Here is a 15,145-nt window from a genome sequence, read left to right as displayed (position 1 = left end):
GCCATCAGGAGCACCTCGGAGAGAATCAACACTGATGTCTCACCCCGAAAAAACTCAAAGTTGTGTTAAAGGGCTGGTTCATTATCTGCTCACCACTGTGTCGATGAGGGCTGGGTGTTTGAAGTGTTTGAGTCCACACAACTATTTTGGAGGCTAATGGGTAAACAGTGTTGCAGCCATATCCAATACAATTTAAATAAATGGAGACAGATTTTTCAAACGTAAAAAACAACAACAGAAAAAAATCCCAAAAAGCCTTGATTCTGCTCCTGAGGTGTCATCAAAGTGTCCGTAGTCCCCGACATTCAAATTCGACTAACCTGGTTTTCAACCTAAATGTCCCCTACCTGATCTGTGGCTCCACTGGACGATCTTAGCGGACATTTAGGCTAAAAACATGGTGTAAACTGATTGGTGGTCAGAGGTCAAGGTCAATGTGATATCACAAAGGATATTTAGTTCCAACTGTGATTATAAATGATATCTCTTGAACACCTGGGAAAAAAATTCTTTCACATTCAATTCAAACAATCACTTTGACTCAAGGAATGAGTGATTTGATTTTGGTAACCAAGGGTCAAAGGTCAAGGTCGCGTAGGCCTCACAAAGTATGTTGATGTTTTTTCTTGAACGCAATATGTCAAAATCAGGTTGAAATGTCTTCAAATTTGGCACAAAGATTCACTTGGACTCAAAGAAGAACTAATTTGATTTTGGTGTTCAAATGTCAAAGTTCAAGGTCACTGTAACCTCAAAACCCATAATTTTATATTTACATTAACCATAAAACAACAACCCAATCGGTATTTGATTCCTTAACTCTCAGATTAAGAATATGTCAACTTATCTATCAGAAATCAAAGTGCACTTTCTACAGGAAATGCACATTCTAGTTTCATATGTATGTGTACTGGTTCAGCTAACCTACGTATCGGCCCACAGACTTTGAAGGTCAGGCGTAAACTTTTTTCTGTTTCCTGTATTAATGAAACTACTTTTTTTCAAACATAATTTTTTTAACTCAACTCAATGAAGCAAAATGAAATAAAACAAATCAAACAATCAACTCCTATGAACAGAAGTACACATTTTAACCTTCAACAGAATAATTTCAAGTTTATTTCATTTTTGTTTCACATGGATCCCATATAATAAGAATACATCAGATTTCTGGAGAGTCTTGGATATTTTTTTTCTCTGACTTATCATTATCGTAAATACTAATATGAATACATCATACACAATAAACACAGCACTATCCAAAGGCGTAGAGAGTATCACAAGACATCATTCACCACTAACAACAGAGTATATTTCATTTCAGCATATTTATAAGAGCTACAATAAAAGAGTGAAGGACATAGAAAGAGAACAAAAAAACAGAGGTGGAGAGGGGGGGCTAGAGGAAGAGAGAGAGAGAGAGTCAGGTGCTTCTACACTGCCTGAACCAAAGGACCCTGATTTAGAAATTAAAAACATAAGATTGTGAACCAAGGCAGTGCAATGGATCGATGTACCGGAGGTGGAGGACGACTCACTCAGACGAGAACTGTGGATGCAAAACTACCAATCCAGACACACCTCTCACCATTTGGCAAACGCGATCTCGTATATATCCAAACAGAGGATTGGCAGTGGGTAGGGTGCATTCAAATCTGGAGAGAAGTAATTATTGCAGTACTTAACCTTGTGCTTTGAGTAGAATGGAGCAGAGCTGATTTGTGTGTGCTAATGTGTAGTCTAATGCTTTCTGGCAGCTTTGAGCCTCTCAAATATGTTCAGGGATGCTTTTGGATATAATGCGTAGAGATGCATGCAGTAAATTCAGTTGCCTTCAGAAAGAGAATAGATAAAGAAGGATTGAGGATGCAGGAGAAGTATATATTGAGATATACTGTTCCGACCGCTTAATTATAATATTAATATTTGTTACCACGGCATAACCAGAGGCATACTTTATTCTCATTTCCCTGTTCTTGTTAATATTGTGAGTATGCATGTGTGATAGAAACACCAGTTAAAAAACTATAGGACTCTGTCTTAAATGTTGTGGAGGACACAAAAAGGCGCTCGCAAACAGGATGAGGGTTCACAGACCAAACGTGTTAGATGCCGTTTACATTAATGTGAACAAAAAACCACACACGCACTAAAACTGTTGTTCTCTGCCCCGATTAACAAATTCCATACCGATGGTAGACTATAGAGCACAGCAAACACGAGATGCTACCATGCTCGCTAATTTTCTTAACCCCTATGTTATTTTTCACTTCTGTATTTCAGGATTTAACATGTTCCGTGTATTATGAGAGTTCACCCTCTCTTGACAGTGATATTTGATGGAAAAATATATATATAAAAACATAAATAAAGTGGAAACAACCTACTTTTAGCCCACTGTTGTCATCCATTCACTTCTACTATTATATATTTATCTTTGATTACTCACTGATGATTCTCTTTTCATTTTCCCTTTTACACTTCAGTCGCATTTTCCGTGACACAAGGGATTAAAAAAAAGAAAAGAAAGAAGAAACAAATTCACAGATTCTGAGATAAATAAATAAAAACCATCAGTTGTGTTGTGAACAATTTAAGGGACTTGAAGGGCAAAGGTCAAACTATGTGAGCTCCTAAAAAGAACCAAAGTAAATGCAATTGAATAACTCTGTGCTCAACATTTGTTGTATAACAACTAATATGGAGTGCACAATTATTCAACTGTGTATATATAATCGCCTGTTGATATTTACACAGCACATACAAGTACATTCTCCCAAGTTAAATATTACTACAATTTTTTTTTTTCTCCATAAATATTATTCTTTTTCCATTACAAGGTTTCTCTTAAATGTTCGTCAACGAATGTTTTGGTATTTGTATTCAAGTTTTTCTCGTATAACCAAACAGACAATCCTCTGTTGTCTTCTACAGTTAAATACATCACGAGAATAAACATCATGTTACAGTTAAGACCCCCCAAACAACCCCCACCCCCATCCCCCATCCCTCACACGGCCGTGATCCAGGCCGCACCAGGTTGTGCCCTCCATGCTTCCCTTCCTCCGCCTGTCAACACACATATACACACACAGACACACAACGGAGTGTGGAAATGCAGGCGATGGTCGAGAGCCACACTCCCAAATCACAAGGTCACCTTGAGAGGAGGAGAAAGGTGGAGAGGGGAGAGACAGCAGGAGGGGAAAACATTTCAATTAATTAACTAGTAACGGTGAACAAATTCATATGAAAAGCTGATATTGAAATTACTTTGTGTTGATACCAATGACAGAAAAAGATCATGACAAGGACATTTGATATATTTATGTGTAAATGACACAAACAGAAATTTAAAGATTTGGGAAATTATGTTAAAATTGTATGTATTTTCTTTTTAATCAAATATCCATGATTTTAGCAACAATCAGAGTTCAAGTTCAGAAAATATAATATGAGATAATATTATTATATATTATATAATAATAATATTATATACAAATCACATTACACTTAAATTAAAAATGCTAAAATCTGATTGCAGCATGGAAATACATGACAACATTTTTGAACACTGTCCATCTCGCTGAAACTCAATTCGTCAAAGAACAACCACTGCTTGATGTGTTGCTTTTAAAGGATAGTTTAACTTGTCTTAATTAAAGTAAGACCTGTATAACCGTGTGTGCATTTCTTTAGTCATATCCTGGAAAACTTCCACCACATCCTGCCGTGCAAACATACATCCTTCAACCAAAATAACACATTTTGTAGGTCACTTGGGAGCACTCTCACTAAACTGTGCACATATCATCAAGTGCTCAAATCTGAATGACAATATCTTTGCTCTGTGTTGGTTTTCACCAGCTCCTCTGGCTCTTTAGCTGTAAAATTATGCATTATATTCACCAGCTATAGTTTCTAACTGTGTCAGTCTGTGCATTGGGTTTTTAGAGCTTATTCACAGACCACAGCTTCCTGGCAACAACACAATAACAGCTTTGATATGAAACCAAACAATAAAGCTGTCGCCCAGAACAGTTAGTAACACAATTGTGATAATTCTCCACATTGTGGCTAAAGAAACATTGATCATTTATGACCAGCTGATGCTAATAAGAGGGTTCCGAAGTGTAATCAATCTAAGAAACTGGTCACGTTTGTAATATCTTTCTAAACACAACATCGGAATTTGCAGCTGAGAAGGTTGAAATAATTGTTGTATACTGATATTGTTAACAAGATGATTCCGTTATTTGCTCTGTTATCTGTGACTGTTGAGCGGATTCATTTTCCGGTTTTGAGTGTTGCACCGTATCCAAATCTGAATGAGGCTTTCGAAAAGCTCAGAGAAATGTTTGTTTGACATTTGCGTAGCAGTGACACCTGAATGCTGATAATCTGCACAAGAGGCTGCAGTAAAGAGGCAAGTAGTGACTCTGTGATACACAATGATGTGATGTGAAGTCCGCACACTCACCATCCTGCAGCGCTGGTTTGGCTGGACAGGCTCACATTTGATTAGAGAAGGAGGTGGGCTGCTGCTCATAGCCCTGGCTGTAGCCTCCTTCCTCGGTGTAGCCTCCCTGCTGGCCGTAGTCGGGCTGGTAGCCTCCCTGGGAGCCGGCGTAGGGGTCCTGCTGAGCGTAGCCTTCCTGGGCGAAAGTATCGGGGGCGGGCTGCTTCTCCTGGGACGGGACGTATGTTCCACCGAAGAGAGCCAGCCAGCCGGTCTCCTTGAACACGAACCACAGGTTTCCTATCCACAGGATCAGGTTGATGAAGCCAAAAGCCTGTGGAGCAGATACGTGTTAATTCTAGCAGTGATTTCCTGTGACTGTCCTGATATCAACACAGCTCAGTTGAGGGTGAAGCAGCGAGGACCCACCACGGATGTGTTCAGGCCGGAGACCTTGGGCTCGTAAAGCTCACGACAGGTAGTCTCGGGTTCGTCACAGGCCGGGATGAGAGTGAGGACCTTATCTGGATCGGTGGCTGTTTTCACGTCCGACAGGCCTTTAGCCCAAGCACAGGAAGACACCAGCCAAAAGAAGGTGAACACCGCCGTCACGATAAAGTCCTGGTGATCATCAAGACAAGAGAATCACTGTTAATGTGCAACAACTGCTAAATACAAATCATAGGTCTAGTTGTAGGAAGTTCGATACCAAGGATGCAAAGGAAGAACAAACTCACAATCTGAGGCCCTTTGTTGTTTTCGCGGTACTTCTCCAGAACGAAGCAGTAAGCAGACAGGGCTGCCATGGAGTAGAGGAAGGAAAACACACCGATGGTGACGAAGAACTCAGCCGAGGAGGAGTAGTCCCCTACCAGGAACAGACGCTCGGTCTTCTCTCCCTTACAGCTGGGGGCATCAAAGTAAACCTGGTGGAGCCTGAAGACACAAAGACAGAGATTAAAGACGAACGCTGTTTGATTTATTTTCTTCTCACTTCTACAACACCGGAGACTCTGAAGGCAAAAAAAGATAAAAAATACAAACCTGAATGGATATTCAAATTTTACTTCCATGCTTAGGTCACTCTCCGACCGGTTTTTACACTCCACGGACATCTTGAACATGCCGGAGTAGCTGCCACATGTCGAGAAGGCGAAGATGGCAAAGATCTGCAGGAGAAAGGAGAAGGGAGAGATGAAGCATATCAGTCACGCTGTGGGAAACAGAAAACACCATCGAAACCATTATGACTGATCATAAACACGAATCTCCACCCCTCCCAGTGCAGTTCAGTTATGTAGAACAGGTGACGTCTCCATTTCCACAGAGAGCTGCCGGCTGTGCTTCCACCACCTGCAACGAGCACTACCAGCGCCCCAGCCAATCACGGTGGAGCTGCCGTGGGGGGGTGGGGGTGGAATCACCGGGTCACGTGGCGAGGACTTGTAACTGTTGCCATGGCTCCCGGTGCAATGCCGAAGATGTTCAGTTGTATTTTTGTGGTGCAACAGTGATTGTGCATTAATGCAGAGGCTGTCACGTTAATACCACAAACGGACACACGCATGGAGATAAACTCACACACGTACACACACACACACACACACACGCAGAGCCGAGCAGATTAGACAAGTCACGACTATTTATACCACACCCTCCCTACGCTGTGGGCCAGATCCGATTGGATAGAAAATCCAGCAATTAATCTGAGGTGCTCCACCATCTGTCGCCAAATTCTCAACTACAAGCGATTGTACAGCCAGTCACAACACAGACACACACACGCACGTACAAAGCCACACCCCCACACGTGAGCTTGTACAAACGCACACAATCCCACACACCCATAGACAAAGGATTTTCTCTAGTCCTGTTGTCTACCTGCCGCAGTCTCCAGCACACTAAACTATTTACAGTAATCTTTCGGCTAATGTGAGTCGGAGGCTTGTTTGTTGGATTTGCACACAGGAGCCGCCTGCAGCTCGTTGTGATCACTACACTCAACCCTCTCTGTTCCTGCAGGGCTGTTTGATCTTTTAGAGACGACTCCCATGATCACCAACAGTCTCTCTCCCTGTCACTGCTTGTTGACACATTTTAAAAATCAATGCAGATCTGATGGCGGTGGCAGCATCAGTGTGTGAGTCTGATATGTAACTGAGTCTATTACGAATCTCAAGCAAAGAAAAAGCTTTAAAACGTTAAAATCTGCCCCAAAACATGAACGATTGTATTATTTTTAACAAATTATAATGGAACTATATAAAGATTGTGTTCTTATGCCGACATGCGTGACTCATCCACACACGTTCAAACAGTGCTTGTTGGTTAAATAGCATTTCTCTAACACACAGAAATGGGTTAGGGTAATCAGGGGGAATTCTGGGGTTAAGTATTCTTCCCTAACCCAAGGACAGAAATCAACCCCCTGATTTGTGGATGACCCGCTATACCACCTGAGCCACAGCTATACATCTTTCTAAGTTCAAACCAGGCGCTGCTTTGGGTGTCAGTTTATATTATAAAGGAGAGATATTCTGTTTATATTCAGGTAGTATTAAATAATGCTAAATTTTGGCTTCTTTTTTTCCTTTACAGACACTAATATCTTATATAACACACTACTGGAAAGAAAAACTCATTATATGTCTCCTTTAATTACCATCTATACATCAATCATTAAGTCGTCAGCCCTAAAAGTCTCATTCACGCCACCAAATCAAAAACAAAATATGTGAGATCCTACGACAAGGCAGTTAAATGTGAGATGTGTTTTTTGCAGCAATTAAACCCTAAAAAGAAAAGCAGGATGTTACACTGCAGCAGTTGTGCTATTAATCAATATGTACAGCATGTGCAGTGTCGGCACAAACCTTTACACTTGTGTGCATTACTTGGACCAGAAGATATAAATCATCTATCTCATTTTGTTTATTATAGCTGCCTCATGGTGCTAGCTGTTACTATTATTGAGGCGGTTTATGGCTTTTAAAGCTCCCAGTGTCCACATTGTTCTTTCATTATTCCTCTGAGGTGGTTTGTAGGTTTCATGATATGAATCAATAAAGAGACTGACAACATTTGGGGCCCCGGCTGCACTTTTGGCTCCTGTCTTCCTCTTTACAGATAAAGAAAACTTTGGGCTGGATTCTCTCTTTAAAGGTGCAGTTTGGAGAATCTAGTGACATCTAGTGGTGACGTTGCATGTTGCAGCTGACCACCCCTCGCCTCACGCTCCCCTTCCAAGGGACTATTCTAGGGTAAAGAAAACAACAATTCCAACAATTTAGATGATTAAACACTAATGAAAACCTCACTTGGATTATTTTCAAGGAAATCTCTAACAATAGATCTATTTCACCTAAATTTTACACACAACTTATAAGTAATTGCATGATCCTAAAGGGATTGGAACTGTTTAATTTAGCTGTTTAGTAGAACCACAAAGATTTGATGAATTAATTGAGATAAGCACCAATTTCATATGTAGCTGAATGTGAATCTTTACTTATCACACTGATTTATGTTCATATGTTCATTTTCCTGTACGTTTGGTTTTAGTTTGTTATTTTTTTGGCTGTAAAAACAAGATGAAGACTCACGAATGACCGCTGAGACTGACTTCTGATTGGACGAGCATGTGTGTACTTGAAACCGTGACTCTAACACCAAATTACGTGATCAAGGCAAGATGGCCGCTCCTGTAACCAAGATATTTTGGTTTCATTTTCATTAAACCTTGCAAAGTGGAGATGGGTCGTCCATCTTTACAAACCGTCTGTGCTTATTACATTTTATTCAGAGAGGGTGAATGGATGTGTGTAAACTTAATGGTCATCCACAGCTTTGGAGACTTTTTACTCAAAACCACCAAGCCTCTAAACTAACATGGTGGACTGACCAACATTGGCCTACACCCCTAGCTATAAGTCTAAAACCCACGACCAGGGAAACAGCATCCGAACAGAGCGCACAATAGCACAATTAAGAGCTGTAGATTTACAGCGATAGACGAGTGGAAGGACGGGCGATGGAGAAGGAAGGGAAGGACAAACAGGCCGAGAAAAGAAATGGTGGCACGCTGAGTGTTAGGTGCCATGGTAACACATCCCAGAGTGAGGAGGCAGACGCTGGTCTCTACCCCTCCTGGTATTCTGGATGGTTGTCAACTCCTCTATGGCGAGAAGATACACAACCCTGCACACTGCGACAGAGACAATCTGTCTTTCCTCACAATGTCTGTCTTTCTTTCTCCGCCTCTCTACATTAAAGCTGATCCACATATGAATAAATACCAGCCGTCATGGATAAGACGCTGATCCCGATACTGGATATTTAAAGTAGATATAGATGTTGGGTGATGATGAGAATCACAAAAATTCAAAATAATATATCGGATGTTACAATTTGTACATCAACAAATGAGATCCACATTTTTAGAGTAGGATTTTTTTATTAACTTAGATTTTTTTTCTCTCTTAATTATCACCAATATACAAAACTTGTTAATTTTATTTTTAAAACATTAAATCCTGTCCAAGTTCATACGGCAGAAAAGCTTTGAAATCCATCCTTATCAGAATAAAATTGTAATTACAAAAATTTAAAATATATTTTCCTATGAACGTGGGTGTTCTGCTGTGACTGCCAAGGTTCTGATGTTTTATATAATACAGTATAAACTGTCGAACATTATATAAAAACATGGAAAGCCAAAGGCAACACAAGGGCAAAAATAAACTGGAGCTGTGGAAGGTTTCATCTGAGGCCCTGGAGTAATAACCAGAGAAAGTGTCTGACAGTAAAATCCCTCTGAGCTACAACTAAACCAACAGCTTTTATTACACATCAGGGACTAAACCAGAGTGAATACCGCTCTTTACTTCATGTTCGCACAAAAACTGCCTCCTTTCATGTTTGCCGGGAGTGAGTCAGAGGGTGAAATTTGAATGCAGATGAAATCCAGCACAGCATCGTGCAGCAGCAGCAGCAGCAGCAGAGGCAGGAGAAGGTTTGCAGACTCTGTGGTTGAGCTCCACATCAGCTGAATTTTTGGGAACTCAATGTCTTCCAACATCCATCATATCTAAGCTTTGTCAGCACTTTCCCCCAGAGACACACAGAGAGGGAGAGGGCGGGGGGATGTGGGTAGAATATGAGGTGGGTAAAGCGACAGGATTCACACATACGGGGACGTTGTTTACATCTCACACATTAAGCGTAAAAGAAAAACTTCGCTCTCAGGCTTTCACAGCTAAAGACTATTTTTACTGCTCGGGTGTAGAAAACAAATCCCAAGATCGCACAGCCTCAACCCACATATGACAGAACCCATTCACATCTACTTCACATTATATGAATATGAACACTGCTGCTTTGTATTTTTATATAAAAATTGATTTCTACTGCACAGAAACATCTCTGTTCCCGTCGCTGCCAGTTTCCACTGAATCCTGATACACTTAAACAGGAAAAACACTTCTGAGGGGTGACTCCTCTCTCTCCCCTCCTGAAAAACCCTGTGCTGCTCGTGATGCATGCCCATATTAATCCAGAAAGAGCAGCAGCTCCAGCAGCCCCTCCTATAGTCTGACGCGGAGGCACGCAGGCCCTCTGACAGATGATTCATGGGCCCTGGCTGCCTGAGCGAGGCTGCTGATTGGTGCAGGGCTCGCTGTGACCCAGGGAGGCAGTGATGAGGTGTTGGCACACTCACACAGCTCCAGGGAAGGACTACGGAGTCATGCAGCACACTCATGCCTCTGACTGTTCTCTGGCATATCTGCAGCGCCCATTACAGAGAGGGACTGCTCTGGCACGCACGTTTTCATCAGGGTTGTGCTCTGTTCTCAGGGCTGAGGAGCAGGGGCGTGGCAAAGATTTACAGGGTCCTTGCCCGAGAAGGGACCAACCAACCCTCCATCACTTTCCTCATCATCTACCCTCCCACATTTCATTAGAATATCTATATTCAGGGATCAAATATCAGGAGAATTGTATCCCGAATATATACAGCATATATTTTTGGCATTCTTGCTCTTTATTTGTCGTATTTGTGAACACAGCTCTTAATATTTATTATAATTATTATTAGTTCTTGAATTGATTACATTTTTTGATGAATTGTCAGGTGTTTTCAAGATTTATCATTAGTTGTTAAGATTTTCCAGTTCCAAATCTTCAATCATTCAATCAATTAAATTGTACTTTTATAGCCCATATTCACAAATCATAATTTGTCTCATAGGACTTAATAATATCTTAAGATTTTAATAAAAATGATAATAATAATGAACCATTTCATTATACGGGGGCCTTTTTAAACACCTGAGGTAATAAGTTCAAGTGTTAGTGTTAAATGAAATTGTCAAATCCTGAAATTGTCATAATTATTTATTAAAAAAGGCCCAAAAATATAAAATCGTAATTTTTTTTGAGAAGAGACAGTTTCTAACATCACATCAGAAATGAAAAGGCAAGAAAAGACAGGAAAGGAAAAGAAAGGAGGCACAGATCTGAGAGGTCCTCGCTCAGCTGTCATTAGCACCAGTATTCCCACCACTGTGGAGCCTCAGCTGTAGAGACAAACAAGCTGCCATAGAGAAGCCCGGCTGTTTACCCAGCAGCCTCAGCAAGCTGCTGCTGCTGACGGACGACAAACAGTGTGGACGACAACGGATTATGTGAAGATATGTGTGGCTGCAGGACAATATCCTTAATGATTCATCGTCTAAAAAAGGTCTGAATATGCTCCTGGATGAATCTACACTCAGCGATCTATTGATTATTCTCTCAATTAACTGATGAAATGTTTGTGCTGGTAAATAACAGGAAATAGTCTCTCAGGTTACAACATCCCAAGATGATGTCATCATGTTGATTGTTTTGTGGAGCCGACAAACCACATATATTTACTATATGATTGAATGAGACAAGAGAAGGAGTAATTAATCATAAATGAGAAGGTTGTTATTAATGCTCAACACATTGCCATGTTTAATAATTTTGTAATATAAATATTATAACAGACATGATACACAGTCGTAAGAGTCCATGTTATATAATGTTAGAATAAAACTAATGATATTTAATCTTATATTATTCTAAATCACTGAAAGCCTTGAGCTGAATGAAATAATCCAGTGACGGTTTTCAAAGTGCTCTCTTCCTGGTTAAACCAGAGCATCGGTAGTTAGCTGGCTCCATCATCTGGTGGAGGAGAACGAGCACATCAAATCAAAAAGCAGTAACATCCAGAGCTCGTGTGCAGAGGTCACGTCCTCTGTGGAGGATTTGACAAACTGTCATTATATTTCTCGGCGACTGACGCTGTGTTACTACGACAGTGACGTAACACATCCTGCTGGAGTCTCCGGCTCAGACCTGCTGGGGCGGTATCATCGTAACCACACAGACACCAGAGACTCCTCAGGAACAACCCGAGTCTTTATTCAAATACAACGAAGGGAGTAATTACTCGACATGAGAAGGAGAAAAAGAAACAGATCTGCTTGAGCGTACGGGAGGATTCAACTGTGAATGATTTACTGTCTCTATGAGAGAATAGTGACATCTATTATTAAGCTGCATGCAGCTTTATGACCTCTGTGTAAGAGAAGGTCACAAATCTCCCAGTAGGAGACATGGGATTATTATTTATAGTAAAAAACATTATTCAAATGAAAAACACTCATGCATTAGTGTTTTTTCTTGCAGTCAACAATAGATATGTTAAAAAAAAGGATGACTTACCCATTGTAGAACTTTTATAAATCCCAGAGGTTGTTTGAGTATAGTGAACTGCCCTTGGGCCACCAACTGTCAAAAACACAAAAATAAGAGATCAGCTCATTTTTCAACGTTGTCATATTAGACTCGCTCGGTGTGTAAGAACCAGGCGATGTGCCGATGATGCTGTTGAAATTAAAACAACACATTAGCTCAGCCTCACAGGCCACAGAGCTGCAGGCCTGTTCCGCTACCGGCACCTGCAGGTGCTTGTTACTGAGCAAATATGTGCTGGTGAATGGAGGGAGTCTCAGCTGGAAGCTCTGAGAGGCTGGAGAACCACAGTTTACTGAGGATGACTTCAAATGCACAGATGTAGTGTGTGTGTGTGTCCTTCTACTTTAAACCTTTGTGAGGACCATGTTGAGGAGAGACTTTACGGAGTGAGGACATTCCGTCCAGTCCTCATTTTATCAAAGACCAACTATTTTAGGGGTAAACTAGGATTACAATTAGGTTTGATGTAGGTGGAGGTTAGAGTTTGAATTGGGTTTAGAATGAGTTTAGGTTCAGGTTAGGTTTAGAATTGGGTTTAGGTTTAGGTTAGTGTCATAGGGTGAAGGGCTACGGAATGCATTATGCCAATGAGTGTCCTCACTAATATATAATTACAAGTGTGTGAGAGTGTGTGTGTGTGTGTGTGTGTGTGTGTGTGGTCCAGGTATTACTGATATTGTGGGGACCTAAATCTGTTCACACAGTCACATTGTGGAAGGTATGTTTTGAGTCAGGGTTAAGCTTAGTTTGAGTTTAGGTTGAGGTTTAGGTTAAGGTTTAAATTCGGGTTAGGTGAAAGGTTAAGGGTTAGCTTAAGGATTAGGTTAAGGGGATAGGCGTGTATAGTAACTATGGTTGAGGCTAGAGTGAGTCTCCAGGAAATCAATGTAAGTCAATGTGATGTCCTCCGAAGTCATGGAGACACGACTCTCTGTGTGTGTGTGTGAGAGAGAGTGTGTGAGTGTGTGTGAGAGAGAGAGGGGGGGGGGGAGAGAGAGAGAGAGCTCCTGCCAGCATTACAATAAGACAAAGCTGATTAACTGACTGTTTTCTCCTGAGCAGCGCTGCTCCTCCTCCTCCTCCTCCTCCTCCTCTCCTCCTTATTCGTGTGTGAGGAGCCAAAAGGTTGGATGCATTTCGTGCGCAGGTGAATGCGGCACCGCAAAGGAGGCGATGTGTGTGTCTGTGTTTGTGTGGTGGTCTGCGTGTGTCTGTGTCTGCGTGTGCATCAGTAAATGGCCGCACAGGAACGAGCAGCAGTCTTGTTTTTCCGCCTCTCCTCCTCGGGCGTTGGAAGCTTCTCACCCTTGACCGCCAAAAAATGGCACATTACGCAGATGACGCATGATCAATAAAATAAATGAAAACCCTAAACAGGCCTGATACCCGCTCGTGGCCTGTGTAGATATGAATTGTGTCTTTGTCACAAGTAGCAGCAGCAGTGGCGGCTCAGTGCGAGAGGATGAGCTGCAGGAGCGCGTCCTTCTGTGTCGGGCCTACTGCGGCTCCACGGAAAACACCGAGGCCCTTGGAAATTAATCAAATTCCCGGTTGTTATCTTAGCAACACGCGGCCTAATTGATACGCGCACAACCTGAATCAATTAGACGAGATCTCTGGAGATTATTCCCAACATCCTCTCATTCCTTTTTTTTTTTTTTTTTGCCAAATGTCATTGCCGCTGCAGCCTCTGGACATCCCGCACATTTGTGTTGGGGACCGGGCCACTCCATCACACCGACTGCAGCATCACCGGAGGAGAATCACCCCGGTTCCGAGCGGAGCCTTTGCGCGAATGCACGTATTAGACAAATGCATGCATTCATATTTCGACTGCAAGGCATCGGGGGAGGGGGGGGGGACTCTGCGTTAACGCGTTAAATCGGTGGTTTGCGACAAAAAAAAACGCACATATTCATTAAAGCGCACGACAAAGACACACGAGAGGAACAAATCCACCGCGTGTGCCAAACGAAACCACAACGAAATAGAGGATATTTCTCCTTACCTGGTTTACAACATCCATCTTGGCTGCTTACTCGCTGATAAGAGGATCAGAGGGGCGGAGGGAGGGACGCGTCTCGTCCGGAACAGCCCAGGGGAGGAAGACGCCCAGATGGAAGAGCCGGACTGCGTCACGAGCTGCTACGAAGCGTCGTGACGTCTGACGAATCACTGGGCGTGGAGCAGAAAGGGCTGGTTCGACCAATCACGGAGCAGCTTTATTCTAAGGCAGAGGAGCTTTTTGCCTGGAGGGAGTTGTGATGAAGAGGAGGGAGGCATGGAGGCTGCTCCTGCTCCGGAAGCAAGAGGAGGGATGTTCAGAGGGGAGGTGGGGGGGGATGTAAAGGTTGCACTAACTGCTGCTGGTCATTAGAGAGGCGGCGGAATCACCTTACATTCACAACTACTGTGTTTGAAGCAGAATATCTTTTCCCTCTGACCGGGCAAACCTCATCCTGAGCAGAGCAAGTCGTGGGAGGTTCAGTGAGAGTTCAAAATATCTGCATTCGTGTATATAGCAAAAAAAAACAAATGTAATCTAATAAAACAGGATTAAGAACACGCTCAGGTTATTGTTTTGCACGTGTCGTTTTCCCCTCAAAGAAGAAGTGAATCCCAGATGTCGTCCATCTGCCGGTCCATTAATGGCTGATTACATAATTCAATCTTTTGTGTGTGTTTCTCCCTTTGTGGTTCTCCACATCCATCCATTGTTAAATAAATAAAAAACCTCCAGAACCTTTCAGCTCCAGTAGAACGTTTGGGGTCGCATGATATTTCACATGTCAGCCACATTAGAACAGATACCTCCGTGCTCAATTCTTTACATCATTATTCCATAAGGAAATTGGTGAAAACGACTATATGACCATCTATCCATCATGTCCTGTAACAAAG

The 15,145-nt window shown here is 42.0% G+C and overlaps 1 protein-coding gene across 1 annotated transcript; it reads right to left on the bottom strand.

The window, feature by feature from the left end:
* Positions 1–2,222: 2,222 nt before the first annotated feature.
* On the bottom strand, positions 2,223–14,369 carry sypb (synaptophysin b). The gene is made up of 7 exons (XM_062391696.1): positions 14,253–14,369; positions 12,212–12,277; positions 5,504–5,628; positions 5,197–5,395; positions 4,889–5,080; positions 4,481–4,793; positions 2,223–3,160 (listed from the first exon to the last, which is right to left on the bottom strand). The coding sequence occupies exons 1-6, from the start codon at positions 14,268–14,270 to the stop codon at positions 4,512–4,514; spliced, it is 882 nt and encodes a 293-aa protein (XP_062247680.1). The 5' UTR covers positions 14,271–14,369; the 3' UTR covers positions 2,223–3,160; positions 4,481–4,511.
* Positions 14,370–15,145: the final 776 nt, after the last annotated feature.

Source organism: Platichthys flesus, chromosome 7, assembly GCF_949316205.1.
Source record: "Platichthys flesus chromosome 7, fPlaFle2.1, whole genome shotgun sequence".
Classification (NCBI taxonomy): Eukaryota; Metazoa; Chordata; class Actinopteri; order Pleuronectiformes; family Pleuronectidae; genus Platichthys; species Platichthys flesus.
Note: the sequence above shows the minus strand (reverse complement) of the source record. Positions and strands in the feature narration are given on the sequence as shown.

Coding starts and splice junctions, on each gene's coding strand:
- sypb (XM_062391696.1), bottom strand. Junction 5,629..12,211: donor TTATAAAAGTTCTACAATGG/GTAAGTCATCCT, acceptor TTTCTCCTGCAG/ATCTTTGCCATCTTCGCCTT. Junction 4,794..4,888: donor CCGGCCTGAACACATCCGTG/GTGGGTCCTCGC, acceptor TCTGCTCCACAG/GCTTTTGGCTTCATCAACCT.